Genomic DNA, 26,661 nt, shown 5'->3' on the forward strand with positions numbered 1-26,661 from the left:
TAACAGCAAGCACTGAATCAGGAGCAACCAAGCATAAACTCCTTCACAATTTATGATCTCTTCAATTGCATCTTTTCAACCATTAAATTGCAAGATACCATAAATTTTTATCTTCTTCCCTTCAGTCACATTATTGATTCTGCCTTGTGAAATATAGAATCGCTGTAAATCTGGGCTATTGAATTAATTTTAAGTCTTGACTTCAGATCGGGAAGCCAACATACTAGTAAGGTTGTTAATTCACACTGAGGAACAAATGATAGAAACATTAAAATTTAAATGGACAACAGGGACCTAAAATAGCCGTCGCTCTGTCAATTGCAGTTCTCATCAACCTTGAAGGTATTTCGCCCCCATTCTCTTTAGAGTATAAAAGAAACAAGTCCATAAACACAAATTACGGGTAAACTACCTTAGAACCGCCTCTCGCCTACTTTAAAAGTAGATATACGAAAACCCAGCAAAGTGTGAAAAATGAGGTGTTGTCTGTATTGAGAATTTTTTTTTTTGTATATGTCTAAGTCAAAGTTATATTTTTTCACACATTCCTATTGTTTTGTACAATAATCAACAATGTTACTATTTGTAACAGGATAAGATGTCTCCTTAGCGTGACCTAATAACTGGTATAAGGAGTCTTGTAGACCAAGCAATGCTCTCTAGCAGGGGCGTAACTAGAAATAGCTGAGCACCATAGCAAACTTTTTATTGGGCCGCCCCCCCCCCCCCCCCCATCACGACTGGAGTACTTGCAGTTAAAGGGACTCATTAGGAGTGCTTGCAGTTAAAGGGACATTTGCAGAACCCAAGAACCCAGGAGGGCTGCTTGGCCACCTGGCACTGCAAATGATGACAGCTCAAGGGGGCCCAGTGTATTGCAGGAGCGGGCCCCATAGCAACCGCTATGGCTGCTGCAGTGGTGGTTACACCCCTGCTCTCTTGGAAAAGTGAAAGTAGATTAGGTCCTATGCTAAAGGAAAAAAGTTGTCTCTCTCTAGCACCACCTATTGGAAGTTAATGTTCATCTGATTAAGGCCACGTTCACACTACGGAACTCCCCCGCACGGACACCGGTGTCCTGAGGACTACATCACTGACTAGCAAATTTTTTAAAATAATAATAAAATGGTCAATGATGGGTATGATAGTTTTTTTATTTCTATAAATATTTTTCTCAAATTTTATTTTTTAAATTTACAAGCATAAGCATGAAAGCTGTCTGACTGCATCCAATACTAAGTTGGGGTTTAGGGGGACACAGAAGTGCAGATTCTTACCTTCTACATGGCATGGCTTATTTAAAGGGAATCTGTCAGCACCTTTTCTTGGTCTGAGGTGCTGACAGTGTGAGGAAGGTCTGTGTTATCTAGTGCCGTCTCATACTTCTATTTTTCCGATCGGTCCTGTACTTTCTGTAATTCATCTTCATAACTGTCAAAGAGGGGGAGTGGTGATGGCTTCGTGCCGCACTTCAGCCCACCTCACCACTCCCCCTCTCAGCTTGTATTTAATATTCATGGAGCCGATCCCCCGGCCTCCTGGCGACGTCATCAGTATCTTCCTTGTTCTGTGAAGTGCGCGCACGCTCCCGCGGCGATTCGCGCATGTGCCGTAGTGTGTTGGAGCGGCACAGGCACATGGCGGAAAGCCTATGCCCTCAATAGCTTCGCTCAGTGACGGTCCAGCGCACTATGGCGCATGCGCAAATTGCCGCGGGAGCGTGCGCGCACTTCACAGAACAAGGAAGATACTGATGATGTCGCCAGGAGGCCGGGGGACCGGCTCCATGAATATTTAATACAAGCTTGGAGGGGGAGTGATGAGGCGGGCCAAAGTGGGGTACGAAGTGCGGCACGAAGCCGTTACCACTCCCCCTCTTTGACAGTTATAAGGATGAATTACAGAAAGTACAGGACCGATCGGAAAAATAGAGGTATGAGATGCCACTACAACACACAGACCTTCCTTACACTGTCAGCACCTCAGACCAAGAAAAGGTGCTGACAGATTCCCTTTAATGGGTGTGCAGGGGGCGGTGTGACAAGGTGCACTTGGAAACAGGTGTACACCGTGCACAATAATCTATACCTGCTCTGTAGCAGGTATAGATTTTTGTGCAAGACCTGCGACAGGCACAGGCCTAGCCAGCTTTACTAAAAAGTGTGCCAGGAAAATGGCGGCAGGGTTTGATCTAAGTCTAGTGTAAAAGTACTCCAGTCTTGATAAATGTCCCCATAGTGTTAGCTTTTAAAATGGCTAACACTAACTCTGCATTATTACCCAGTACCGACCACCAGAGGGGTACTGAGAAGAGCCAGGTACAATCGGCCTAGAGTGTAAAAAATGGCACCCCTGGTCTGCAGCTGTAGCAGGCTAATGTATTAGGCTAGAAAGAGCTAAAACTAATGGCCCCTCCTACCCTGATGTTGCTAAGCTGCTGTTTTTAGTTGTTTTTTTTTACCTGATAGGTTATGAAATAGAGGGTGGACACTCTCTTTTTAAATAAACAACTAAAAAAATAAAAAATACAATAGGGGTCACAGGTGGAAAAAAAAAACGGCAACCTAGTACCAACAGGGTATTTTGGCCCTTTCTGGCTAATTAATATTAGCCTGCTACCTCTCTAGACCAGGAGCACCATTTTCTGATGCTCCAAGGCTGATGATACCCGGCTCTTCCCAGTACCACTGTGGCGGTCGGTACTTTGGTAATAATGGGGGGGTTAGTGTTAGCCATTTTATAGACTAAAACTAACCCTAGCTTAGTGTCCTTCATATAGTATTAAGCCCCCTCTATGCCCCCTACAGTATTAGGCCCCTTTTTGCAGCCCCATATAGTATCAGGCTCTTCTACGTCAGTGAAGCCCCTGTATAGTATTAGGTTCCTATGTGCAGCCCCCAGATGGCAATAGACCCCTTTTTGCAGCTCCAATATAGTATTAGGCCCCTTTGTGCAGCTCCGATATAGTTTTAGATCACTCTGTGCAGCTTCTATATAGTATTATGCCCTTCCGTATAGTTTATACAGTTAGGCCCCTCTGTGCAGTCTCCATACAGTAGATTCCCCCCTCTGTGTATCCTCTGTATAGTGATATAGCCCTCTGTGCAGACCCCATATAGTAAAAGCTCCCTCTGCATTACCTATATAGTAGATGGCCCCCTATGTACATGACTCATATAGTAATACCCCCTTTCCCCGATGCAGCCATGCTAAAAGAAAAAGGAAAACTCACCTCACACACGCTCCACCACCGTTACTCTGCTAACACATCCTCTCCTCTCTCCTTTCTCTTGGTACAGGCAGTGTGTTCCAAAACGCTGCCTGTACTGGAAGTCCCAGGAATCCTGTGAACGTCACTTTATCAATTACATGTGGGTCTTGGGTGTCATGGATTCTCAGGAGCAGAGCTGCACTGCTGTTGGGGCCCACTGGAGTGTCCTCCCATTATTTACAACCCTTTTCCACTCCAACCCCACACAGTGGTTGGAGACTTTCTGATAAGATATATTCCATACTCTGGAAACACATAACATCCAGCTTACCTAAGTCAAATCATCAACAGGTACAGCAGCATGGAGGACAATATAGAGCCACAGTCTAAGTTGTAAAAGTGCTGGGGTGAGATATAAAGCTCTCAGTAGATTTGTGTACTCTTTTCCAATCTATTTGCTTCTGGCTATCTCCAATTACCCCCCTCAACTCTCCCCTTTCTATAGACTTGTAGAAGCAACATGAAACTGATCCCCCAGAAAGCTGCTCCACAACACAAGTAGGAGTTTTCAGACTGGTTAAGTTTAACGGGGAAGGGAAGAAGCCTGATAATAGGAGGAGGTTTATTTTTCTGATAAGATATATTAAAATGTTTTATGCATCCACTTGTATTTTTGATTAAAGTTTGTTGAAATGACATTGACCATTTATGAAGATCTATTAGGCTTTCCAGGATTTATAAATACTTGTATTCCCCGTAAAATTCTTCTTTTTTTTATTTTATTTCCCCTGGAAATGTATGAATGTGTTCTGATCTGGGGAACAATAACTCCAAAATTGTGTTGTCTACGGACCTTATAATGTAAACAATACCTATGATGAGATCACTAGAAAGAATTCTGTGATCTCAGACATTCAATGATTTTTAGGATCAAACAAAGTAATAGAAATATAAAGAAATTATACTGGACTTGGCTATTAAAAATAGGATCTAAGATTAGCGTAATACAGTCTCAAACTCCTGTGCATACCATGTAAAAGAACATTTTAGATTTATGTGTATTATACATCCAGCAGGGGCAGTAAAGATCCATGTGTTTGGAGAAAGTGTGATTCTGCTATTTAATCTCCTCTTCTAGCATGGAGTAATACACCTTCTGCAATTTCGCATCTAGACCTCTCTAGCATATAGGCATTCTGTTCAGTTTACATGGATAGTTTATTATAATAGGCTCACCTGTAATGGAACGTCTGGGATCATATCAAACTCAGGAATCCTTTCAGTCCAAGGAGTAAATTTCTTAGTTTCGGAGTCAATGAAATAATCAAACACTGTACCATTTGAAGGAAACTTGATGGTTCTCATTTCTTTGTTCCACCATCGACTGAATTCCAAGCGGTAATCGATCAACTGCAATAATAATACATTTCAAATTAAAATTTGATAACTAAGATTTTACTTCTATTAACATTTTATCTCCTGACACAGATTTATTTCTTACCTGATCCTGAAAGAGAGCTCCTCCAAACGACCAGACGCAAGCAAAAACAAAATAAATTTCATAAAGTTCCCGAGGAGAGTCCGGTGGGGTATTTTCCTCAGTGAGAAGACAATCTAGCAAGGAGCATAATGTCTGCATAAAGAATAATATGTGCATATCAATTTTATGAAATATTAAGCTGCCCTTACACTTTCCATAACTGACAGCAAAACGATTGTTATCTTACCCATCCTCCTCACACATAGGAATGTTTGGCACAGCCGCGTGTTCCCTCTCCCAAAACAAAGGGCTTAGGCAGTGATTTTCCATAACACCCGACCCCTATCACCACCGACATCATCTGTCGTTGGATAGTCGAAAGAGCCCCATACACCTTTGAGTGACAGCTGAACCTGCCACGAATGGAAGGTTCGGCCTATGAAAGTCTAAGGCGTATGAGACCTTTAGAAACAATACAAGACCCTCACATTGGGAGTAACTATCTCTCTATTTTAGGAAAAGTAAGTTCAAAGGAGTTCAGCACTTTTATAGTTGGCCCCATAGGGAAGGAACATGGCACTGGCCACACTTAGGCAGAATGCACCAGTGTTCTGGATCCCAGTGGTTTGACCACCACCAATCAGCTTGTTATCCTGTTAATTCACATGGAGAAATCCCTTTAATGAGACAATTCCCTTTAGAGTGAACGTTTCTCCTAGATTTTCAAGAGTCCTGCTGTCTCTAGAAGAAAGTGGCCATGTATCTTTGTTATTTGTTCGTGAATTTTCGGCGAACAAGAACTAATCGCGATCTTTTTTTTTTTTTATATGCTCGTGTTTGGGATCTCTAAAGGTAAGTTTCTTACCTCCATCCTCGGCTCATTTTCTCCCATATTAAGAGTTTTATTCATATGCAAATATGTCATTTTGGTGCACCGAGGGTGGGGCTACCACCTACACTACACTGATCTTCCTCTGGCCCCACCTTCCCTCGATAGCCCCACCCTGTGCACCAAAATGACATACTTGCATATGGATTAAACTTTTAATATCACAGAATGGTACAGAGGATGGAGGTAAGAAACTTACCTTCATCCTCAGTGCTCTGTGCCCTAAATGGAGATCTTGGCAGTTTGGATACTTCTATCCTGCTGATTGTTTCCCATGAACCATATCTATAGGTCCCCATTACACAATGAAGACCGAAGATGTCCATTTTGTTTGATATATTAAGTTTGCAATGACTGCATGTTGTGCTATTCCAGAAAGAGGGATCCAGAAAAACAAACAAACATACAACGTACATATAACCTATCCATTTGTTTCTATTAGAACTTGGGGGTGACAGATTCCACTGTGTGACATCCATCAGAGCCATCCATTAAACATATACATTGGCAGCTTTTTTCCCAGTAAATTTTTTAAAAGATGCCATTTATCGCAGTGCGAATAAGCCCTTAGAAAAACACAATTATTTGTACCCGAAAGGCACTGGCTACTGTATTGAGATGCAAACAAACTCTGACGTGAATTGAATTGTATCCATCCATCTTACATTATTTTATTAATTCTAACAAAACCCCTAAACGCATTTTACAGCGTCTGTTGGAACAAATAAAAAATGCAAAGGATCATACTTTGTATAAAAAAAGCATAAAAATAAAATGCACTGCCTTTACCTGAACCATGCTGTTTTCCGGGATTGGAGTTATAGTTTTTAAATTACATCGCACTTGCTCCAAGCAGTAAGGAACGTACTTATCAAACAATATGGTCAGATTTGCCTTTTCTGACTGAGCCTGACGAGACTCGATCCAGCTGGTAACGTAACTAATAAAAAGAATGAAATCAGACACAGAGTAAAGAAATCCTGTGTGGTCGGATTTGCATTTAATTTGACGTCCTCTGTATTTTGAGAGTAAATAAGAAATACTAAAATCATGTTAAAAAGAAGTTTAAATAACCCTTTAAATGCCTGTGGTTTCAAGCTGCCAATATCACAGAATAGCTATTAGCCTTGTGAGATACGGATTTAGTCAACAGCATTGCTTTCTTCCATCACAATCCCAACGCCTAGGAGTAGAGTAAAGCCAATCTTCTTACAGGGTACAGCCATTCAAGTCGTTCCTTTGCCCGCCTATGCCTAACTATGCATTTAAGCTTCTGACGTATGGTCAGGGATTATTTGTGCTATACGACCTGTTTCCATAGTGGGCAGTTCTAGATACTTTACTCACGGGCTCCAGCCTAGATCTTGCGTGTTAACATAGAGGATTCCAGCTCTTGAGACAGTGGCAGGTGTTGCAGCTCGTAGATGACTGATCTCAAACAACAACCGCATGGAAGGTGTCAGCGAGATACGCTCATTACTGGCCAAGGTCAAAACCTATGGGAGATGAGAGGGAAATTGTGTTAGGAGTTTGTTATAATCTTAATATTCCCTCATTTTCCATATGTTTTTGTAGCCTTAAAAAGTTGGATGGAAGTGGTTGGTTATGTTTGAATGGGCAATGCCAACAAAAAACTTTTGATAGGTCATAGACACATGTTTTTATCGGACGGGTTCTCAGTGTTCAGACTACAACTGATCTCTTGGGACCATCTCTCTCATATAGACAAAGAGCAGGTGGAGAAAAGTACAAGTCTTTCCCCACTAGTTGGGTTGCGGGGGAAACCAGATTGTTTTAAAAAAAAATTGACCTGTTGGTACATTTTTAAGCAAAAGGCATAAATCAGGAGAGGTTTTCTATATTTGCTACTGCGCTAGACAGTTCCTGACATAGACAGAAGTGGCAGCAGAGAGCACTGTGTCAGACTGGAGAGAATACACCACTTCCTGCAGGACATATGTAGTGTCCCACTACGTTTTTTTTTTTTCTTTTCTCTTTTTACACCTTGGTAAAACTGTATCACTCTAGTGTCACAGGATAGGACAGGTGGTCGTTGTTCCTTACTCCAACCACTAGTTGTCACTCTCACACAGCACAGCTGCAGATAACACTGTCTATACTGTCTATAACTAAGTCTAGCTACACACACTCTCTAGTCTCTTTAGGCTATGTTCACACTAAGTAAAACTACGACCGTAGTTCACGCGGACAATGCCTTGTGTGGACAATGCCTTGTGTGCAATGGGATCCCGGACGGAGCGTACACACATCGTATGTGCTCCGGCCGGGATCTGTGCGGCGCCGGAAAAAACTGACAGGTCAGTTTTCTGCGGCCGGAATTCAGTGAATTCCGGCCGCAGAAAGACCTGTCAGTTCACACAGTAAAGCGAGCGGCTCCAGCCACTTGCTTCACTGTGTGCTATGGGAAGCTCTGATGCGGGCGCGCGCTGATGCGCCCGCATCAGAGCTCTGTGGCCGAAAGATCATCCGGCCGGGGTCACGGAATGGCCGGTCTAATACATAGTGTGAACATAGCCTCAGTCTGCACTTCCTGAAGTTATTCATTCTAGTTCCAGACAGAGAAGAGAGCAGACCTGTTTCCACTGAGCTAGTCACCCATTCAGTATGGGTTGCTAGACCAGACCCCTAGGGAAACCGGAGACAAGGGAGTCTTCACGCTTGCCTACACCGAGGAGAGACTAGACAAACAGGACAGTCGACCACCTTAGAAAAGGGAAGAAAAAACTCAAGACTGGACCTACAATAGAGCACAGTGCAAGTTCAGCCACTCTCTACTGACAAGCGCTCAGCTTTGTAGGCAGTACACTACAAGCCAGCTCCACCCAGAGCAGGGACCTGGGACTCATACTACCCCAGTAGGACGGAAACCTGACACTGTGGGACAGAAGGCAGTTAGGTGAGATAACTAAGACTCATCCATACGTGGGTACGCGGGTATTCTTTAAACACTCTTAAGACACTTCACCACATCCCGGCAGAGTAGATAGTACATCTGGTGCCTATCACTTGTTACAGTTTCTTCTATCAACTTATCTAACTACCTGATTGAGTATTGTATTGATTATTTTTGCACTTAGCAGGCCCAATATCAGTGCCAGCAACCCGAGCCACGGCACAAACAGCAGCTGATAACTATGGAAACACTTGCGATTTTTAAATAGAAACCTATATAACTACAAATCTATATAACTTTCTAAAACCAGTTGATTTAAAAGAAAAATATTTTCACTGGAGTACCCCTTTAAAGTTTATAAAATAGAAATTGGTATAAAATGCCCATAGCAGAAAGCTGAGCCATTAATGGTTCCTCTAGGCAGTTCACGCCAGTTTTTTTTAAACACTTTGATAAATCCTGGCCATTATCCTCATTTCATGGAGAAAGCACCGTCATACTTCTAGTTGACACAAGAAAACCAGTGCATGACTCCCCTATAAAGAAAACAGTAGGTTCTCCGACCTTGTTGTCATCCATAACGGTGTTGAGTGATTCAATCCACATCGGATCAATATCTCCATCCAGGACAATCCACTTTGGGCCGTCATGAGGGTTGATGAAGAGTTCCCTCATTGTAAAAGAAAACAGCCCTGAAAATACAAACTAGTATTAGGATATCTACAGCATAGCTACAGACCAGCAGCCAATGTTAGGCCCTACCAAGAAAAGCTTCCAACATACACCACCTGCACATCTACTAGGCTATTCTGCACTTTTTTTGGAGCAATAGCTCACCCCGACCAGGTGAGTAGATAAGAACGTTCTTCCTACAGCCAAGCGCAGGTGACCAAAAATATCTCCAAGAGAGAAGCCATGTCCATGTTAACCAATGTTATGGATACACAGAGGCACTTCTACCTCTGAACAATTTAGGCAGAAGAGCCTCTGTGTCTCCGTAACATTGGTTCACATGGACACGGTTTCTCTCTTGGAGATATCTTTGGTTACCTTCACTTGCTTGGAGGAGGAACGTTTTTACCTACTCACCTCGTCCGGGTGAGCTACTACTATATTGTCCATGCCCCAGAATCCCCCGTGGTCAATCCCTACGAGCGACATGTGACCCACTTTTAAGCATACCATAGTGTTGTGTGTAGCATTTGCACAACCAAAATAGGTGAATGTATTTCAGTTGGAACCTGTTCACGCTATGCATCTGTTGGAAAGTATTACACTAGGAAGTGGCCTTCACTTTTTTATTTTTTGTGGTATACCAGTATACACCAGTACAATGGGGGTCAAAGGGAAACAGTTCGCTGATCTCAGGGAGACCAGCCAAACGATAACACTGCCGCTGCCCATGAAAGCGCTCAATGCAGTGAAATCCTAGGTGCATTGCTCCTTGGGAAACATAAATATGCAAAAGAAGAGCCCATGGAGCCTCATTTTAGAGTCTTGAAACACAGGAATAGCCAGATATCCCTCCGGGAAGGACCCAGCCAAGGGGCGGCTCCTGTAGGTAAATCACCAAAACCACCATATTAAGTGGCCCTATAAGTCAATGTAATGACAAGGGAAAAACCAAGGCTAGGTAAGACTTGGGGGTCAAAGGGACACTTTTTTGGCCTTCTTCGAGTAAGTGGAACTGTATGACCATGCTTAGAATTTATGTTGAAAGCTTTTCTCAGTGTACGCACACGCCCAGTGAAAGCCATTAATGTGAATAGGACAATCTTTTATGGGAATTACCATCTTTCCATTCTCTGGTTGAAGGGTGAAGAAACCCAAAGAGCTCATCCGTAGTCACAGCTTTAGGATTGATATCATGCCAGATGGGCTTTAGCTTCATATTGTAATATGTCCTGTGTAAAGTCTTAAGGATCTGTGGGAGGACATGGACATGCTAAAACACATAATCATATCATAATAAAAGTGAATAGATCAGACGGGCTACTATAAAATATGACATAGTCCAAGACTTTAAAAGGAAGGAATGGAGGACAAACAGATATACAGATTAACCAGGATAAATATATCAGGCAAAGTTATAAAAATGTTATAAAATAGAAAAAGTACAATAATATATTCTGAGAGACAGACTAAAGCAGGGTAAGGGAATCTTGGCTCTCCGGCTGTTGCTGTTCATAAAGATTTAAAATTTACCTAAATTATTTATATAAAAAAAAACCTCAAGTCTTCAAGTACTTATCAGCTGCAGTATGTCCTACAGGAAGTGGTGTATTCTTTTCAGTCTGACACAGTGCTCTCTGCTGCCACCTTTGTCCATGACAGGAACTGTCCAGAGCAGGAGAAGTTTTCTATAGGGTTTTGCTTCTGCTTTGGACAGTTCTTGTCACAGCCAGAGGTGGCAACAGAGAGCACTGTGGCATACTGGAAAGAACACACCACTTCCTTCAGGACATACAGCGGCTGATAAGTACAGGAGGACTTGAGTTTTTCAATTAGAAGTAAAGTACAAATCTATATAACTTTCTGAAACCAGTTGATTTGAAAGAAAACAAATTGCCGGAGTACCCCTTTAACCCAGAAAAGAGTGGGGAGAGAGAGATTTTTCACATGCAATGAGAATTTATAGGAATTTGAGCAATATGGAAAAAGGAAGCATTAGTCAGTATCTTGCTGAGCGTAATAGATATCTGATACAAGATTATTAGATTTTTTTTACACCCTGCTAAGACTAATATTTCCTGTATTGCATCTTATCTATATTATATTGTTAAAATGTTCCATGTACCGTGCTCTTTCCTGTTCCTGCATTCCCAACAACAAAAACAGAATGACGGACCTCAAGCAGCTCTTCCAACTGGGAGATCTGAGCCAAAAACATGCGGAAAATCAGCAAAACGTTACACAGAGAGGCACCAGTCCAATATCTTACATGTCAAAGTATTTCTAAAATGTTCCAATTATTATTATTATTATTCTGTACATAAAAATCTAAGGGAAAAAAAAGCGATTTCAGCCATAGAGAGAAAAATGTCACGGTTCTGATTGTTTATTACTCGTACTCCATTTACAAACCTTCCTGAAGCTTGCTCCACAATACAATGTATTATATTAGCAGTTAATCCCCTTAAAAAAAAAAATCTGTGGTGTGAAAATGTTATTTATTGCCTGAGCTATTAAAAACATTAGCCAGATGCTGAATACCATAGGGATCAAACAACAGTGATCATTATAGCCTTCCATCAGCCCATTTACAGGGTACAATACACTAAGCAGAAAGCCATTATTTCCACCTTAAGAATAAAGTTCTCCTCCGGCTGCAGGTGCAGCTCGGCAATGGACTGGCGGACCATCTGTTCCAACTTTACGTCTCTCTTCCTGGGCACTTCCAGCAACGGGAACAAGTCGCCGATGAGACCCAGGAAGATTGTAACATCATTGGTTACTATCTTAGGAAGATTGAAGTCCCTGAGGGCTCTCATCAAAACCTAAAACGAAAAAACAACACCATAATTATAGGCGATGATAACACGGCATAACGTAAGGCATAAAATGAACAAATGTTATGAGGAAGTCGTCCTCGGACAATTAGGACACATATGGCTTGTTAGTCTCAAGCTGTTTCTTGCGCACAATGGATCGCCTCGAAACTAGTTTATTGTGTGAAATATTTCCTGAGGTATTTAAGTATATCTACAGTTTTGTATACGTACATGTAATAAAAATATACATAAAAATTAAATATTATTGCCTATATAATTATATTAATACTATATGAATATGGCTGGGTTCACACTGCGTTTTTACAATCCGTTTTTTGAAAAAAAAAAAGGATGAAAAGAACGGATGCATTTGTGTGCATCTGTTTTGATCCATTTTTCCATTAACTTCCATTATAAAAAAAAAAAAATGGATCAAGACGGATCCTTTTTTTTTTTTTTTTTAACTTCATTTTTGTGTTCATTATAAAATCGGATCCGTCTTGAGTAGAGATGAGCGAACCGGGTTCGGGTTCGAGTCGATCTGAACCCGAACGTTAGGCATTTGATTAGCTGGGGCTGCTGAACTTGGATAAAGCTCTAAGGTTGTCTGGAAAACATGGATACAGCCAATGACTATATCCATGATTTCCACATAGCCTTAGGGCTTTATCCAACTTCAGCAGCCACCGCTAATCAAATGCCGAAAGTTCAGGTTCGGATCGACTCTTGAGCCTTATTTTTTTTTTTATAATTGCAGTCAATGGAAAAAAGGAACAAAACAGATACACACAACTTCATCCGTTTCTTTTTCTCCGAAAGAAAAAAAAAAACAGATTGCAAAAACGCAGTGTGAACTCAGGCAACCAATCAGATTCCACCTTTCATTTTCCAAAGAGTCTATGAGGAATGAAAGGTGGAATCTGATTGGTTGCTAGGGGCAACTGAGCCAGTTTCACTTTACACCATGTTTGATAAATCTCCCCCATAGCTTTTATATGCAATAGATGTTCTATTGTTTCTATACAAGGGCACATACGGTATAGGTACAATTAAATATTGATACATAAATTGGTATTTAATTAGGATTTAAAATTTGAACGAAAATTTTAAAAGGGAATGTTCCGAAATAATTCAGATTCTGCCCAGATGCTAGGTTATCATGAAGCTATAGGCAGATGTGTGACACCGTGTAATCTCTTTATTCCTCTCTTTGATACACACAGGTTGCATTTGATCTACTTATCAGAGATTTGCAGCCCTTGTTTGCCCATTATAAATGTCAGTGGGCCCCTACCCCCGTGATAGTGTCATATAAAGCCTACACATTAGTCCATTGTGAGCAGATGGCATCAATGACTACAAGATCTGACAAAAATGGAATTTGTATGGGGGGGCAGACTGACTGCCTCCTAATGTCTCCTGTTGGGGATAAACGATGCTCGAGCATGTTATGGAGGTAAGAAGAGCTGGAGGTGTCTGGAAGCCGTGAATCCCTGTGGTAATGAATACTTATTCACTGTATTTCTTTCACTTATCAGAGTAGGCAGATGGGGCATCAAGGCTCAAAACAAAGAAAATGGGCACCTGACCTCCGTTAATAACTTTAATCATAAAACAGCAAAGATCGCACCTGGTCTTCAGGTCGGCTTCTGTCCTCCCGCTTTAGTGATCCGGCCACCACCAGCACAGACTTTATTGCTCTAAGTCCCCAGTCATAATGATCCTGCATGAAAATGTGGATTCAGTTACTCAGTTAGTTACTTTTCAATTATTAACAAAATACCCAAACCATCTTACCTGTTTGGAGAGGAGTTGGCGGCACAGAGTATATAGACTGATGAATTTTCTGGACAACATTCGTGCATCAACAAACCCTTCGGCCACCAACATTATTTCACATATAAGTTCAAAATCAGGAATGACCATTGCGCATGGACTATAAGGGGAAAATAGAAATGGTAATTTCGTGGTAATTATATAACCTTAGGGTCCTTTTACACACACAGATAGGCTATGTTCACACAACGTCAAAAATGGAGAAAAAACGTCCGATATCGCTATTTAAAAAAACGTCCGTTTGTTTGCAGCAATTTAACTGACTTTAATGCAATTGCATTGAAGTCAATGGGAAGACGGACGTCCTATGCACACAACGCATTGAAAAACGGACGTTTTGGCCGCGGATGTCAAAATAATTAACATGAACATTATTTTCGGACGTTTTTTGCAAATAGCGGACATTTTTAATTAGTTGTTAAAACACGGTTCTTCTTTTGTCACCGTTCTTTCTATTAAATTCAATGGATTTTTCAATTAAGCCACAACCAAAGGCCAATTAGTAACCCCAAACTAAAATAATGCGCAAACACCCGTCATTGCACTAAAGGGATGCCAGACTTCGAAAAACGTCCGTTATTTTAGACTCAAAATAACGGACGTCATTTTAAACGGAGCTGAAAAAAACGTTGTGTGAACATAGCCATAGTCTGACAGATATCTGACAGATTTTTGCAGCCAAAGCCAGGAATGGACTATAAACAGGAAACAGGTCATAAAGGAAAGACTGAGATTTCTCTTTTTTTCAAATCCATTTCTGGTTTTGGCTGCAAAAATCTGGCAGATATCTGTCAGATAATCTGTGTGTGTGTGTGTGTGTGTGTGTGTAAACGGACCCTAAGAGAGAATCTGTATCCACATACCCCCTCTCTTCAAGAATGCACTTGGTGCTGCGTTTCTTGTTAAAATTATCTTTTTTTTTCACCATTTTTGCGGTACAAGCACTGTGAGATGTATGGGATCCACTTTGTAGTGACTCTCACAGTCCTTATGCCACAGAAATGACAGATCCCGAATGCAAGTGGAGACGGGGCAGGCGCACTGACGTGGTAGCCAAGAACAAAAAGTTATGCCACAGATTGCTTTGGTGCATGCGCACTATTTCTACTAGGGCTGAATAAAAGAAAGCCAGCCAGGGAGCATTACTAAAGCCAAGGGGGTGGAGAATATCACAGGAGAGGTGTCGTCGGTTTAGGGCACAGACGTTCTAGGCCACGCCTCATTGGCACCACTGGTAAAGAATTTAAGATCTTTTTTGCAAAAACCACACATTTTGGAGGACTAGGATTTCTGATCACCAAACAAACTATACTAGTGGTTTGGGGAAGTGGGGTTTATTAATACAGATTCACTTTAATAAGGCATTTTTCATGATTCTTCACACTCTATAGACTGTAATGTCACTGAGGATAGCTGCTATGATGTGGATCAACAATTAATACAAACTGCTGCAGCATCTGTCTGTTTCTTCGTGGATCTTTATTTACATACTGGAAAGCCCTCAGTGTGCTCAAGAGAGTCTAGCAGGTTTTGAAGTAAATCATTATTTTGATAAGGGAGGGGGTCATTTTTTTTCTAGGAAGATTAGCATATTGCACAGTTTCTCATATTTGCTTGTACTATTAATTTATGCAAAGTTTCTGACCATTTAAGAAATATCTAAAAAAAAACAAACAAGAGAATAGATTGTAAAGATGACTGGGTTGCAATCTCCAAACTATTACTATACTCCCCGCTCCATCCCGTTTATGGTCCTCTTCCTCCAGCCATGACATAATGTTAGAAGCCTGAGCATTACAATTGCATGGACAACTGCACCCATCAGATAACTGTAGTACTGCACTGTAATAAGCTGGAAATTAAAGCGACTCTGTACCCACAATCTGACCCCCCCCCCCCAAAAAAAAAAAGCCGCCTGTACCTTCGGATAGCTATAACTGGTGATGCAGTTATTGTTCTAAAAAACAACTTTTAAACTTGTAGCCCCGTGCCCAACAGGCGTGGCTTAGAGTATCTGTGCCCTAACTTTGCACCACCCCTCCGTCCCTCCTCCCCAGCCTCTTTATCATTAAGAATGCCACTAGAACATTTTCTCCTGTCTGCACATTGCACAGGTGCCTTAACCATCCAGCCCATGTGCCGTGCTGACACAGGTGGGGAATAGGAGACAATCTGCCTGGAGCATTCCTAATGATGAGGAGGGCGGGGAGGAGGGGCCGAGAGGTTGTGCCAGCCTAATGCATACACAATCTAGGCCACGCCCATTGGCCATGGGATTGCAAGTTTAAAAGTTGTTTTTTAGGACAATAACTGCATCACCTGCCAAACGGACCCCAGGACAGATCTTGGATTAAAAGCAGCTATACAAAGTGGTTTGGGGGATCAGATTGTGGGTACAAAGTCGCTTTAAAGGAGTAGTCAGGCCATAACAATTTTTTCTCAGGTCGCAGGGCAGGGGAGAAAATGAACATGATTGATTTCTTACCTCTCCCTATGCCCATGATGCGCCGCCTGACTGACCTCGGGACCCTCGCCGGAAGGCATTTTCCCCTGAGTTGTGATGACAGTGAAAATGCCCAATGGACAGCCCGCTCAACTAATCAGTGACTGGAGTGGCGCCCCACCCCAGTAACTGACTGGCTGAGTGGGCTATCAATCTGCCGGGTTGTGACATCAGCTGAGAAGAAGATACCGGAGTCAGGCGGGACAACTGGACAGGCACGGGGAACGGGTGAGTGTTGTTGTTTATCATGTTTCCCCCCGCCCCTGCTTCTTACCAAAATTACAGCAGCCCCGCACTTCTCCTTTAGCATGGTGGAGTCAACTTTGGTACCAATGTCTATAGGTGTCTATAGGACAGCAATCCAACGCATACCATTTATTAGGGATGAGCAAAACGGCTGAGGTTCAGGTTCGTATGAACCTGAACTATCGGCTTCTGATTCCCGCTGTCTGCCCGCTCCGTGGAGAGGGTGGATACAGCCTGAGAACCGGCTAGAAAACTGGGATACAGCCTATGGCTATGGCCGTATCCCAGTTTTCCAGGCGGTCCTCAAGGTTGTATCCACCCTCTCCACGGAGCGGGCAGACAGCGGGAATCATAAGCCGATAGTCCAGGTTCATACGAACCTGAACCTCAGCCGGTTCGCTCATCCCTACCATTTATATACAAACAAATAAGCATGACCGTCTCATTTACCGGAAAAGAGCTTTAACATTTTCTGGAAGTTCTGCTCTACCAGCATAACCCGGATTAAGAGTGATAAAAATCCCAACTGTGTTTTTCAGCTCAATTGTTTCTCCCAGAAAGCGAAATCTGTAAAACGTGAAATTAACTGATTTAATAAAAAAAAATTCCTTTAGAAATAGAGAACACAACAAACCATTATGCATTATGTAACCTGATCTTAATAATGGAGCCTATTTGTGGATAAATTATTATGACAGCAATGTCGGATGTATTGACACAGAATATAATAACAATTAGTAGAATTATTATTGTGTTTGTACAATAGCATTAGGTTATTTTGTGCTGTACTGCATTATTAAACGTGAGATATATGAATACAGTATTATACTATTAACCCTATAGTCATTACTCTACCTTTTCTTGTTGTGTCGGATGGCATCTTGAATTGTCTTGACTTGTACAGCAATTACTGATAACACTTCTACAGAGATACGGTTAAACTCATCGAAACAGCCCCAGACCCCAGTCTGGCATAAACCTTTATAGATGTTACCTAAAGACTAACCATATAAGCACTGTCAATTGTATTAATAATACACAGAACATTTAGCATTAGTACAGAATACACACACATTCTAGGGTGATATATTTCGGTATTCTGCACCTTATAGTCCATTTGTTCAGAACAGTTAAATACATAAACCATGATGCCCAAGGCACGGCCAAGATCTTTGGTGGTTTCAGTCTTTCCTGTTCCTGCAGGACCCGAGAGAGCACCACTCATAGCCAGATGAAGAGACTGGGTCAAAGTGATGTAACATCTATAATAAAGAGAAATAGGTTGGTTTCACATAAGCATGTTACTTGCGTATTTTCTGCCTCCATATTACGGACACAACTCCTGGCACGACCATGGGTCTGATGACCTGTATTGAAAGCTGATAAGGGTCATCAGGCCCACCATCATTCCGGGACTTGCATCAAACAAATATGTATGCATGTAACAAGCTCTTCTGAAACTGGCCGTGTCGGGAAGCGGATTTGCCCCGCTCAATTGGGCTGAACCATACCCAAGTTCAAAGAATACAAGTTTCAAATTTGTGGCAGAAATCCAAAGGTTGGGTGTGTTGTGTGAACATGGTCTCATTGTCAGTCATGAACCCGGAGTTTAGACATATTCAAGGTTTTTTTCACAGATTGGTTTCACATGAGTATGTTACTTGCATATTTTCTGCCTCCATATTACGGACACAATTCCTGGCATGATCATGAGTCAGATGACCTGTACTGAAAGCTGATGTGGGTCATCAGGCCCACCATCAGGCCAGGACTTGCATCAAATATGTATGCATGTAACAAGCTCATCTGAAACTGTCCATGTCGGGAAGCGGATTTGCCCCACTCAATTGGGCTAAACCATAGCCAAGTTTAAAGAATACAAGCTTCAAATTATGGCAGACATCCAAGGGTGGGTATGTTGTGTTAACGTGGCCTCAGAGTCAGTCATGAACCTGGAGTTTACCCAAAATATATCCAATATATCCATTTTATTTTTACAGGATTTAAACAAATAAATATGCCTACAACTTTAAAACAAATTATAAGACACGGAAGTGATTTTGTGGTTGGTGGTTACCAATGCTTGGTCCTTCCTGCTTATCAGCTGTCCCAATCCAAGTGACTGTACATCATGTGATCACTGCAGCCAATCACTACTACGTGACATCAACACGGACATCAAACCAGAGGGCCTTGATTGATTGTTGTAATCATATGCGGTCACATGGTCATCACGTCATCGAGAACAGAAAACCATGAGGGAACAGCCCATGGGCCATAAAGTAAATATATTGCGCCATGGCCACTTTCTTCCAGAGACAGCACCACTCTTGTCTCCAGTTTACGTTGGGTTTTGCAACACAGTGAATGGAGCTTAATGGCAACCACACCTGAACTGGAGACAAGAGTGGTGCTGTCTCTGGAAGAAAGCGGTCATGTTTTTGTAGCGCTGGATAACTCCTTTAACACATCCAAGAAAAACCCTTTTATTGAATTCTCCTAGCTAAACTAATACACTATGTTATTCCTACGTCAGGCCTGAGGGTGCAGGGCATGACTTCTTTTTTTGTTTTTTGACTCGTCAAGTCATATACCACCCCTCAGGCCCTAGGCAGAACCCAGTGTATCAGATACTCTTTATCTATATAATTGTGCTCATGTCACTGAGGTGGTCTACTATCGATAGTCTGTACCATTAAGGAGCAAATTGGATATCCGTGGAATTCAGCACAAGTATGAAATTGAAATTGGTAAGGTATGGAAATATATTCAGATCATAGAGTGAGAAAATATAATACATTCCAATAATCTCGTCTCTTTGACTCTTTTTTTTCTTCATTGAAAAATCTAGATTATCACTCATTTCCATTTTGAGAATATGGTTGTAGACCTAAACCAATTGTCTATTATGAGGACCAGTGTCTATAAATGGGAGTACAGATTCCAATAGTAACTAAGCTTATCGACACAATACTTTCATTGTAGGTATAGAAGTCAAGAACCTGTCTGTCAGTGGTGTTATCACAAGACGAGGAGTGTTGCCGAGATACTCATAGGAATAATGGAACTGAGCATCACATATATTAACAAAGCACTCCTTGGCTTCTTCATCCCATCTATGTCTCAGCTGTGATAGCCATGTAAATGCTTGGCCATTGGAGACCTGCAAAATAGAAAGACATTAAAATAAAAAATTGAGAAAAGTTGAGACCATTCCAAGTCACAGAATGCTAGGATGACTACACAACTTCAGCTGCTCATCATGTGACCTATAAATGTCATTCACCATCCATCAAACACAGGTATCTTCAGTAGTCTTAAAGGGGTGGTTCACTAAAAAAAAAAATTTCCAGAAAGTGCCAGAGATTTATATACTTCTATTATATTTTCTAAGTAAGTAAGGACACTTTTACATGACCCGATGCATTGCTACAAACAAACATCGATCAGCGAGATCAGCACCCGTTTACAGGGCCTTTACAAGGTTCCATAAACCGTGCGGCCCAGCTGTACAAATGATCACTGGATCGATGGGGCAGCATATTAACTTTATCAGAGTCGGCTGTACATTCCCATTACTAGTGATAATTTAAATGCATACCAAAAACATTCAGTCAGCTCACGAACAAGAGATTTTTCATTCATTGGCTTATCTCTTATCAAGTTACTCTGCTGCTAATCAGCCCATGTAAAAACACCCTAAGGGGCCTATTCCACGGAATCGCTTGGTGGAATAGAGAAAACGATCAGCCGATGATCGTGTCAGGCCTAAAATCATCGGTCACCCACCGCGCATCACTGCGTGGAATAGCAGCATACATTACCTAGCAGGGCTCATCCTCTGCTACCTCTTCATCCCAGGTCCCACAGAGCAGCATCAGCTTCGTTGCGGCCTGACTGAGCTGTCAGACTGCTCAGCCAATCACTGGACGGGACCGCCCCGGCCAGTGATTGGCTGAGTGGTCTGACAGCTCAGTCAGGCCGCTTTGGAGTTGATGCTGCGCCGCGGGACCCGGGGAGGAAGAAGGAGCGGAGGAGAAGCCCTGCTAGGTAATGTACGCTGCAAGGGCTGCAAGGACATCGGTAACGATGTCCCTGCAGTCCTCGCTAAACAATCATCGGGCCATGGAATAGGCACAGTAAACGAGCGCCGATCTAGCAGATTGGCGCTCATTTACATCGTTGATCGTCCCGTGGAATAGGGCCCTAAGATAAAGCGATTTTTAACAATTAACGATTTAACGATAAGCAATGGCAATTGAGATTGTTTATTGTTAGCTTGAAATCGTTCAGCATATTACACAGAACAATAGTCGTTAGTTACGATCGTTGAAAGGATCGTTATTAATATCGTTTACTCCACCTGATTCCAGCAAAAGTACTGACTAAAAGTGGGGCAGTGGTCCATACCAACCAAAGTCCTAATCTAAGGGTGTGGAACCTTGGCTCCAACTTTTTCAAAACTACAACTTCCATCATGCCAAGACAGCCAAGCTTTAGCTTTGACTGTCCAGGCATGATGGGAGGTGCAGTTTTGCAACAGCTGGAGAGCCAAGGTTTCCCATCCCTGTCCTAATCTGTGCTAGAAAAAAAAAAAGTTTCAAAAATACAAACTACTTTGGTAAACTCTCCTACTTTTACACTGGTTTATCCACAGGAAAATAAATGGTTCTTAAAATTGCATGAAGGATATTTTAGCTACAATATCTATTTAAAATGTCAGCTCAGCATCACTTAACATGGTTCAGTGGTAAAGACATTAGCACATAATGCTCATTGCGGAGCTGTCTCAGACTTGGCCTTCATGTCATGGCAGTGAAGTTTGAAAATATGACGACATTTGCATGCTGCCAAGAAAAGATGGAGGCCTTTGTAGAGTGCCAGCTCAGGGCTGTTAAAATAAATGCAGATGATCCTTGATATTTAGAAATAAAAGGGCACGTATTATCTCTTATTTACATGCAGTATTGAAATGTTTAACACTGCAAAACATCAATGCTCGTCTTTGTGAACTGCAATGATCTGGTTTATTATATTTACACTTTTGTAACCGGGCCAGAAAGTCAGAGTATGGAGAATGTAAGATAACGCATGGTTTGAGGAGCAGAATACACTAAAGTATCGGCCCATAAGCTTGGTCTGACAACCTATTAGCAGGATTGCTGAGCAGAGTGTGTATGGATACGAAGTGCACCGAACCTGATATGTCTAGGGTAGATTTGTCACATGATATTTCTTCATTATAACAGGAGTTAGTAAACTTTTTAGGGCATTGATGCTTCAAACAACTTCCCACTACTTAATAGCCAGTATGATTCCTTCCTTCATATTTGTGGTTTACTTCATCAACCAAAAATGACTTTGAACCCTAGAAAAACAGCTATGAAATGTTGACACTAGATGCTTCAATTCTCTGCAATCAACTGTCTATTGCCTGTAGTAAGGGAAAATCTGTCTCTAGTAACAGCTAGATCAGGACAGATTACAGGAAGTAGGGGCGGGGTTAGCATGTACTATATGCAGCAGAGAGACTGTGGAAGCCTGAGCTGTGTACCTGGCAGCTGAGCCAGTCTGTCTGGTGAACATGAGATACACTGTTTCTCAAGGGTAAATCAAGGCTTCCTTCTCATCTCTGACCACCCATTAAGTTGTGGGCAGCTGTCCCTAGTGTGAATAGGTGGGTGGAGCAGGTACTACAGTATGTTGCAATAATTGTATATGAACAATAATTTTACGTGAATTGTATGCAGGTGTGGTTTTACCTTTATCTCATGGCGCAACATAATACCTTCCCCACTGTCTTAGTCTTGGCTCGTCCTAACACAAGACCAAGTCAGAAGGGAGCTGCTGGGGTGCAAGAAAAAAATAAAACCTTTTCTGCCTCCAAGATAAACCCTCTAAGCCGAAAGCATAACTAAATAAAAACTAGTAAAAGTCCTTGCATTATATTTATTATATTTGCATCCATTCTGTTTGGGTATATGTTAAGAACTATCAATCAAGGCAGACGGGGCAGGAAGAAGCCATTGTGGACCGCCCAATAATTTGTGGTTCAGACCACATAAAAGTGACCATGTCTCTGAGGACACCTTAACATGGTGACATAGTACTTTCTGTTTGATCAAATGGTTTGCTAGGATCCTCATTTTTAATATCTATAGCGCAGGTTTTTATCGTGCGTATGCCAGGGGAAGTATGTATGGTAAGCACTTGCACCTGTAGGTTGCTGTTGTACTTTTAGTTTTTTTGTCTGTACTTCAGCCACATGGGGTGTGCAACCTACAGTGTGAATAGAGGCATAAGAGTGGCTACCTCCTGTGTGGCTTGCACTCCACCCATGTCCTGTGGGTGCTATAAATAGAGGTAATGGATTCTATCTGCCTAGTTTGTAGGCTTAGTGTCAGCCCAGGAGAGGCCATTGTAGTGTGGGAATGATAGAATAGGACCCTGTCTCTGAGGACACCTTAAACACGGTGCCATGGTACACTCTGCTTGATCAAATGGTTTGCTAAGATCCTTTATTATCTGTAGAGCAGATTTTTATTGTGTGTACGCCGGGGGAGTATGTAAGGTAAGCACTTGCACCTGTAGGTTGCTGTTACACTTTCAGTTTTTTTTGTCTGTACTTCAGCTATATGCGGCATGCAAACTGCAATGTGAACAGAGGCATAGAGGTGCTGCCAATTTCAGTTTTTTTCACATGAAAATGATGACAGGTTCTTTTTAAGGTGGCTGTGAACCCCTCACCCACTGAAGCCCTAGGCAGCTGAACCGGTTACACATATGGTTTGTCTGTCCCTATCTCATAGTCTTATAGCCCTACTGAGATCATTTTATAAAGCCTAATAAAAGCACAATAGTTCCAAAGAATTTCTTCTTAACCTTTTCTCCCCAAATCTAAAAACCAATGCCCGTAAAATGGAACAGTTTGCAAAGTGGAGATTCCAAAAAAAAAAAAGTGAATCCGTCTGTCATGTTAAAAAGTTCCGAAAACCAATTATCAACATAATCCTTAAACATTTAGACACTCTTTCCCCCCCCTTTGAAAATTTGCCAATTCTTTAAGTCATAAGTGTAATTGTCTAAATGTGAATGTAAGAATGTAAAGAAAAAAATTACTACATCAAAACATTCTGTCACTTTTACACATAGGCAGGGGCGAGCTTTTCAACAAATGAAATTATTCTTTATTTCATGCTTTTAAAAATGCATTAGGGTAATTGCTCTGCATTAAATTACCTTCTGTGCAATAAGCTTGGCTACCACATCTCTCGCATGAACATCAATTGTGCATATTGTCATGATCTTCTGACGCACCCCGGGGGTAAGTTCCCCTAACAGCATGTTTATAAGGGCATTCAGCTGAGCAATCTGCAAATAATTATATTCAGATGAGATATTAAACTCTGTAAAATAAAATCTGTCATGCGTAAAGTGCTAAATGCATCTGTGAAATGTATAGTGCCGCTGACAAGACATGCATTGTTGTTCGCCATCAAAACAAACAACTTTCCAAGACTGTGCCATTATGTAACGCCTTTCACTTTTAAGAAAAAAAAAAAGTCGTTTAATAGGTGTGTAAATAATTATACGTATTTGGGGGGCTTTAGACCTGAGAATTTTTTTTTTCTTTTAAGATCGGAGTGACTCATTTTGATCCATTTTGCCATGTTAAGGTACGAAGCGAAGGCTTTTAGAAAAAAAAAATGGTCGCCACTTAAAAGTGATGGAGGATGTGGGATAATTTCAATGCCATTGCCCATAATCCCTTGCTGTGCTATGCAAATATATATTATTTGACTCCATTAGTTGGAATACATCAATACAGTGTAGTTATTCTACGATATGGGGCTACGGTACTCGTATTAGGGATTCAACCTCGATTACAATTACATTGTGCCAAAGCAGGACTATAGACTATAAAAATTGGAAAAATCAAATTCTATTTTATTCTTTTACAGATCCCATATAATAGGTAGTAAACCAAGCCATTCACTGGATTCTGGAGAACATAAGCGCTGACCATGTAGACAAGAACTAGTTTTATATGGTAAATATAAATTATAATAATGCTGGTCACCAAAACAGAGTCTTTAAATTCTTAAAGCAAATGTACCATCAGAAACATTGTTTTAAGTTTTTTACATGAATGGATCAGCGCCAGTGCGGGGATGTCGGTGCCGCGGTCCTTTTTTGAACCGCCCGCTGGTTTCCGCTCATGGCGCTAGTTTATTCCCGGGCACCGGCCTGGCATGAAGCACTGGGGCAGATTCGTTGGTCCTGATTAAGCGCAGTAGCGCGAAACGCGTAGGTCCTGTTGTGCCCACCATGGGATTTTAATGCACGAATAAAAGTTATATTTTAATCTACTACGTCCTGGAGTGCCGATTTCCAAATCCCCCTTCTTTTCCATGTAAAAAACAGGTTGAAATCAGATTTAAATTATTTATTAGACCTTGTTCAAACCACCTTCATTTTGTTATTCCTTGTGTCAAGACCATGCCATGGCTAAGGATGAATATCACTTCTGAAATGTGTTAGCAACAGGTTTTATGTGTAATTATGGTGCTTGTTGTTATCTTTATGGAATACAAATAAGGCAGAAGATGTCTAATGTTCATGCTAGATCATGCATTTGAATACTGGCTGAAGAAGTTGGCTGCAGCCCTGGGGATTTTGGGAAACATGGATACAGACTATGACCATGTTACACAGTGTGAAACACCAGCCTTTGTGACCCGGCTGGGTCACAGAACGGCCTGTGTTACGAAAAATCATCCTGGCCGGTACTGTAGTGCCGGCCAGGTGATCTTCATTTTTGGTGAATTTGGATGCGGGTGCAACCTGATTTCAACCTGTTTTTAGATCCTAGATGGTAACATGTGACCCCACTTCTATGGTGGTTAGTCGGAATATAGTTCAGCCAGATGTTAGGTTGTCGTGACGCTAGTGCCGGTTGGGCACACAGGTATGGTGGCACACCTACTTTCAGTTTAAGTAGGCGGGCTATACCCTTTTTCCTTTGGTCAGTAACCTGCCAGGCTGTTTGGGGGTCCCTTGGGTACTTATCACAGTGTTCCGGAGTGGAGTTATGACCCACCTGGACTATTGGTACCGCCACCTACAGAAAGGTGCTTAGTGAATAACCTAAGTAAGTCCAATTAGAATAAATAAACTTCTTCTTTACTGCAGGAAGGCTTAATAGAGTGATATACATGGGATCGTGACCTGATAATATCCTTGAATCTTTAGCGACCCGATCTGTGCTGGGAGTTTAGAGAGAGGTATAGTTGTGCTGACTGAGTTGCGTGCTGAGAGGTAGAAGAGGTTCAGAGAAGTAGAGAGGAGGATGTCGAGAGAGTTCCAACTTAAGGTAGAGAGGTGCTCTGTCGGAACTTTAGACAGAGAATAAGTAGAATACTTGAAAGTAGAGAGAATACTTGTGCCCGTGTTTTGACTCTTTGGTCTTTGCACCGCCTATTGCCCACCAGTGTTGGGCGACCCGTCCTAGAGGGGGACACAAGCCCCCCCCCAGATCTTTTTACCTGGGATGAGCAGAGAGACCAGAGTTCTCTGACACTGTTCACAGGGGACCTCCTTGGCTGCTACAGGGAGCATTGTGGCTTGTGTCCTTCCTCTACCAAAGCCAGAGTAAGACTCACTAAGGTGTGTATAGACTTCCTTTCCCCATGTGACTTCCTTCTACAGCATTTGTAAGGTGTGCTGTGAGTGGGTGAGAAAAGAGTGCAAAAGAAAGAGAAGGGCAGAATTAGGTATAAAAGAGAAAGAACCCCCATTGGTGCACAGATCCTAAAAACAATAACCCTTTAGTTGCCTACTATTGTGCAATACTTAGGTATACAATATACATACTAAACACAGCAATCGCTGAGCTCAGGGAGACTAGTGACAAAAAAAGGGGCCACCCTGGTATTTCCCTATTTATGTTCCAATACTCGCAACCGAGTGAGACTTAAGGGGCTATGTATTAGGGTGGTTTGGTGATCTCCCCACTGGGAGGCACCCCCTTGGCAATAGGCATCCCTCCCCTGGAGGGATATCTGGCTATTCCCGTGTTTTGAGACTCGTAA

The 26,661-nt window shown here is 41.8% G+C and overlaps 1 protein-coding gene across 1 annotated transcript in view; it reads right to left on the reverse strand.

Annotated features, from left to right (window-relative positions):
* LOC138800850 (dynein axonemal heavy chain 11-like) overlaps window positions 1-26,661 on the reverse strand; it is a 268,385-nt gene that overhangs the window by 167,625 nt on the left and 74,099 nt on the right. Inside the window, exons 20-34 of the mRNA XM_069982946.1 lie at window positions 23,810-23,941; window positions 19,573-19,733; window positions 17,676-17,832; window positions 17,426-17,571; window positions 17,021-17,137; window positions 13,783-13,921; window positions 13,616-13,708; window positions 11,797-11,991; window positions 11,292-11,369; window positions 10,286-10,418; window positions 9,059-9,186; window positions 6,928-7,076; window positions 6,370-6,520; window positions 4,713-4,844; window positions 4,448-4,621 (exon numbers count right to left, since the gene is read on the reverse strand). Coding sequence (XP_069839047.1) covers window positions 4,448-4,621; window positions 4,713-4,844; window positions 6,370-6,520; window positions 6,928-7,076; window positions 9,059-9,186; window positions 10,286-10,418; window positions 11,292-11,369; window positions 11,797-11,991; window positions 13,616-13,708; window positions 13,783-13,921; window positions 17,021-17,137; window positions 17,426-17,571; window positions 17,676-17,832; window positions 19,573-19,733; window positions 23,810-23,941 — 2,085 coding nt within the window. The remainder of the gene's footprint in view (window positions 1-4,447; window positions 4,622-4,712; window positions 4,845-6,369; window positions 6,521-6,927; window positions 7,077-9,058; window positions 9,187-10,285; window positions 10,419-11,291; window positions 11,370-11,796; window positions 11,992-13,615; window positions 13,709-13,782; window positions 13,922-17,020; window positions 17,138-17,425; window positions 17,572-17,675; window positions 17,833-19,572; window positions 19,734-23,809; window positions 23,942-26,661) is intronic.

The sequence above is a fragment of the Dendropsophus ebraccatus genome, chromosome 9 (genome assembly GCF_027789765.1).
Source record: "Dendropsophus ebraccatus isolate aDenEbr1 chromosome 9, aDenEbr1.pat, whole genome shotgun sequence".
In the NCBI taxonomy this organism is placed as follows: domain Eukaryota; kingdom Metazoa; phylum Chordata; class Amphibia; order Anura; family Hylidae; genus Dendropsophus; species Dendropsophus ebraccatus.